We start from the raw sequence: 5032 nt of genomic DNA on the forward strand, positions 1-5032 counted from the left end.
GAGAAATCCAGCTGGACTCTCCGATGCTGCTGGCTGACCTGCCTGACCTCCAGGAGCCCTAAAGCCCCCATCCTGGGCCTTGCCATCAGGGCTGGATCCAGCCCTCCCCCCACCTCCCCCCGCCAGGATCACCTTGAGGGCCAGAGCCCAGAGCCAGCAGGTGAGGCTCAGCCTTGATTCTGCAGGTTCATCTCAGACTCTGACTACAGCCTTAAGAAGCCACTGAGCCACACCCAGCCATGGCAGAATCTTGGAGGTTCCTATTGCCCCGTGCTGTTCTTTCAGTATTGTATTTTTTTAAAAACTTGATTATTTTGCCATCAAAACAAGGCCTGTGAAATGCAAGGATCTCATTAACATCTGATTGTGGTTGTCATTTTTGGAGTTGGGGTTAGGTTGCGATCCGCTGGGGAGCCAGGAGTAACTCATTCCATAAAAATGCATGCATTTGAGAGAGGGATAGCCAATAGCAGTTCATTCAGATTTATTGAATCATTATTCTCCCGTCTCCCATCCCCACAGAGATTGTCTCTGCTCCCTTACTTCTCCACTTCTTGGCCTGGCCTAGGCTGGGGTGGGCCACCTCTGTCTAGGCTTATCTATCTGGTGGCTGTTTGAGGGTAGTGTTTAGGGCATCTGTTGTGCGTAATATGTGGTGACAGGAGATCGTAAGGATGGTGCAGGGGAGGGCAAGGGTCAGATATGCTGTTCATGTAGTTCCTGTGAGTTGTAGTCAACTTGGTGGCACCTAGCAACAACATACCAAAATAATAGGGTTATTGTTGAGATTTAGGGGCTGGGCAAGCAGATACAGGAAACAGAACATCATAGAAAGATGGGGTTAGTATCCATGGTGCTTTTCCAGGGCGCTAAGTTGTGGTAGGGAGGCTAGAAGCAGGAGATCAGCTTAGACCAGCCAGAGGGAATTGAGGATGGCCTTGGCAGCCATGTGCTGGTAGCCTATCACCCATCATGGATGTTGGTATGGCTGTACTGGTTTGGTCTGACCCCTATAGTGGCCTGAAATAAGGAAGCTGGCTGAGGGTGAACAGTACCTACAGCCTGGAGAGTAACTTCCGGCTTTTAGCTATTGAGACAGGGTGGTGGCATCTGTGAGTTAGATGAAGCCTGGCCAGGTCTAGGCTGGAATGACTGGGCCTTAGATAAAGCTTGGGAAGCTGCTAGCTGCACAGGCCACAAGGCTCCGAGAGAAGCTAGTGTTAGGAGCAGAATAATAAACTTGAGGAGGGGCTTTGGGACAAGAGTAGAATGAGGAGACACGAGGCTCAAAGTGGAAGAGACAGGGATGTGGTTTGTTGGAGCCCTGTCCTCAAGCTCGGCGGATTTTCATCTCCGTGCGCTTGAGGGAGTAGTAGAAGCCTTTCCACTGGGCCCAATTAATACCATTGGCATAGGAGAGGTGTGAGCCCCCCAGGTAGAAGCCATTGAGGTTGGCAAAGTGGCAGCTACGGAACCAGAAAGCCCCTGAGGAGAGGGCTGCACAGTTCTGCACAAAGAGGTCCTGGTCCCTGTCGAAGGTGGAGAATTTCTGGCCACTGTGGTAGGATAGGGAGTCGCCTGCAAGAGGGAGGAGGGAACGACTTCTGAGGTGGGGAACTGAGCCCTGAACTGGCAAGAAGAAGGGTGACAGCAATAACGTGTGACACTGCTAAAGATGTCACCATGACAACCTGGAAGGGTGGGGCCACCTCCCAAAGCCAGATGTTGGGTAGATATGTTTCTGTAATTAAGAGAAACAGCTGTTCCTCCACCTAGCGCAAAGCCACATGCACTTCTCCCCAGGGCTCACTGGGAGCCAGCTGTGACCCTACCAAGATTGCAAGGGACAGAGGATTGTCTTGAAAGGAGTCTCAGGTACACTGGGTAATGACAGACACTCCCCCCCCCCCAAATTCCTCTTTAGGCTGAGGGCATACCTGCTCCACCATCCTCAAAGCCTGCCACATAGAGAGTGTAGCCATCTTCCTCAGCACTGACTGCATTGGGTGAGATGGAGAAGTCAATATACTTAGCAAAAGCAGTGTTATTCTCAAAGTCCTCTAAATCCACACGTAACTCGTACTTCTGCTTCAGTGTCAGAAGGTGGAGGTTCTGCAGCCCTGAGGAGTAAAGGTGACAGTTGGCCAGCAGGACCTGGTTATGGGCCCACCCTCCTCTCCAGAGAGCTGTTCCTGGCTTACCTAACCAGTACTCTCCATCTGCACGGCCAAAGCCCAGCTTGTAGTCATTCCAGCCCCGGAAGAAACTAACTGAACCATTGAATCTTTTCTGGAAAACCTAAGAGCATAAAGGACAGGATTGGACTGGTGGTGGGTACAGTAGGCATGAGCCTAACCCACCCTTGACCCTTGACTTGGATGGAGCCTGTTATGCAGAGGTAAGTTTAAAGCATGGAGCCAGGGCCTTAGAACTTCAGACTGTTGTGAAGCAGCTGCTGAGTGCCAAACATCCAGTTGTGCTCTTGACAGATGTTTTCCTGAGAGGCAGGAAGGGAGGGGGTTTAGAAAGTGTGATCTAGAGTTCAGATACCTGGGTGTGAGCCTTGGTAGGGGCTGGGTGACCTTAGGCAAGTTACTGCACATCTTAGGCCACCTTCCCAAGGTTATTCTAAGGATTGACCCATTTTCAGCGTTCAGTATTTGTTGATTGCTCAGAAACTTCTCATTTTACAGATACAGAGATGGAGATTCAAAGGGAAAGTACAGGGTCACACAACTTGGGCTAACAGGTTAGTTTGAACATCCGTGCGGCTCTAGTACTCCTTCCCCCACTTACTGTCCACTTTCCGCCCTCAGTGGTCATGTCACAGAAGACAGGCACAGGTACACTGGGACCGGAGGGATAGATGAGGTATACACCATCTGCCTGATAGCCCTGGGCGTAAATGTCATCACAGTCCAGGGGCTGCTGCAGGCAGGACTTCTCTAAAGCTGGTCAGGGTGAAAGGGAGGGGCATTCAGTGGTACAGTGAGGGAGAGTATAGGGCATATAGGCAGTTTAGCACTTTATAATCGACCTCAGTCTCCTGGGGTGAAGTACTTTGTCACAAATCACAAGAAGTGAGGGGCCACCAGAAATCCTTTTATCCACCTTCCCTAGTTTAAAGAGGAAGGACCAGACTTAGAGAGCTGGGGCAAAACTTTATAGCCTGTCCTCTAAGAATGGTGACATGAAACAGCTCCTCCTTGCCCAGCCTTTTTGCTACCATTGCGAGTATGAAGGTGCTTACCATCTCCGCGGATCCCGGAGGCTTGAGGGGCACAGTGAGTAGTGGAGAGGAGCACCAGCACCGGAAGGACCAGGCGCGCCTGTAAGTAGAGAGGTCAGGGTAACTGCTGCCTCAGGCCCAAGACCTGTTTATGCCATCACATCGCCCATCCTGCTGGAACCCCATTCCTAATCTGGCTGTCTTTTATCTTCCAAGTAACCCCACTCTTGAACTCATAAATCAAGTGTCTCCTGGAACAAAGAATCCCCATTCCACTCATAGTTCCCTCTAAGTAATGGCATGCTTTCTCTTGAGTGGGGCCTGCTGTGGTATCATAGAAACCCCCACCCTGAGCCCTTACCGCCATGTCGGTTCCCTGCAGGGCTGCTGGGTGTCTGTGGCCCAGACTGCTGCTGCCTGAAGTTATGTGCTGGGCCCAGGCCAGCCTCCTCAGCCCCGCCTTGTGTCTGCGGAGCCCCCTTCCCCCTCCCTGACACTGGCATTAGTTTACACTCCAGAGTGGAGCCAGGGCCAGATGACCACCTGTATCTTGTTAGGCTCTTCAGGGGCAGAGCTCAGCAGACATTGACTTCCTGCTGCCCAGACAGTGCCCTGGATTCTTTCTCACCCCCCACCCTCAATCTCTGCATGTGGGCCCTTGAGTTGATCCCAGCCAGGCCCCTGCTTGTTTCTTCTCCTCCTGTAAGTCATTAGCCATTTGGTGCAGGGAAGTCTGGTAATAGTGAGGGGGGTACACTTCAGTTCTAGGAGGGGAGGCCACTCTAGGGAGAGATTGAGAGGGGTTGATGGGGCTTGGCCGCATTGTGGGGAGGCTGTAGGAACCAGGCAGTCTGCTGACAGGGTGGAGACATTGCTGAGCCATGAGCACAAACCCTTCTGCTGGCCAGTCCCCTGACTCCCCCAGCTCAAGCCAGCTCACAGATCTTTTTCTTGCCTCTTGTCTCTGACTCCCTCAGCCCCTCCTTTTCCCTCCCACAGAATTCTCTGGCATCTGTGGCTGGCTCTGTGCTCTCCTCTCTCCCTCCTAGCTTGGGACCTTTTTTGTTTCTCCTCACCCTTCCTTTACACAGCTCACTGCCCCTCGTCCACTCCATTTTATTCCTTAGACCCTTCTTAATCAGTTTGCCATTTCTTCAGTCTTTCAACCCTCATGGATAATGCAGGCCAAGGTATTGTCCTTTCCTCCTGTCATCACTTTAGATCCCCTCTCCTTTGAGTCTTCTCTCACCAGAGGTGCTTATTGTTGCATCCTCTTCATCATTCTTTTGACTGATCTTTCCCCAGGCCATCCTCCACCTGAAGATCTTTTAGCATGGCTACTTTGAACCTTCAGTAGCTGAGGCTGTTTCCTTGGACTTGGACTTGAAAGGAATTTCAAATCTGACTCCAGCTAATCTTCCTAGTCTTCTAGATTCCTTAACTACACACAATCTAGTGTAGGTCTCTCACTGCTGAAGTCAGTCTTTGCCTACTCTGCCTCTATGTGGCTCACTTGTTTACCTGGCTGGGTGCCAGTTCACAAGATCTGTGTATCTCACCTCTGTGTGCTCAGCACCTACTATAGAATATGCAGAGTTGTTAAGGGCCACTGACCACAACTCATAGCTACCCTGTGAACAAGGGACCCGAATCTTACCCTATCCTGTGCCTTTCTCACCATCCCTGACATTCTTGAGTCCATTGATAACTGGTACTGCATCAATACATCTTATCAAAGGTCTTCCTCCCTTCTGCAGACCTTCTACGTTTCCAACGTGAAGTCTTCTTTAAAGAATTGGCCCT

At 51.1% G+C, this 5032-nt stretch overlaps 1 protein-coding gene across 1 annotated transcript; it reads right to left on the minus strand.

The window, feature by feature from the left end:
* Positions 1-1330: 1330 nt before the first annotated feature.
* MFAP4 (microfibrillar-associated protein 4) lies at positions 1331-3596 on the minus strand. The gene is made up of 6 exons (XM_006901209.1): positions 3591-3596; positions 3251-3329; positions 2797-2951; positions 2202-2298; positions 1938-2120; positions 1331-1578 (listed from the first exon to the last, which is right to left on the minus strand). The coding sequence occupies exons 1-6, from the start codon at positions 3594-3596 to the stop codon at positions 1331-1333; spliced, it is 768 nt and encodes a 255-aa protein (XP_006901271.1).
* Positions 3597-5032: the final 1436 nt, after the last annotated feature.

This window comes from Elephantulus edwardii, unplaced genomic scaffold (assembly GCF_000299155.1).
Source record: "Elephantulus edwardii isolate Elephantulus edwardi_28Jun2011 unplaced genomic scaffold, EleEdw1.0 scaffold00314, whole genome shotgun sequence".
Lineage (NCBI taxonomy): Eukaryota > Metazoa > Chordata > Mammalia > Macroscelidea > Macroscelididae > Elephantulus > Elephantulus edwardii.

Coding starts and splice junctions, on each gene's coding strand:
- MFAP4 (XM_006901209.1), bottom strand. Junction 2,952..3,250: donor CTCCGGGATCCGCGGAGATG/GTAAGCACCTTC, acceptor CACCCTGACCAG/CTTTAGAGAAGTCCTGCCTG. Junction 1,579..1,937: donor CTTTGAGGATGGTGGAGCAG/GTATGCCCTCAG, acceptor TCCCTCTTGCAG/GCGACTCCCTATCCTACCAC.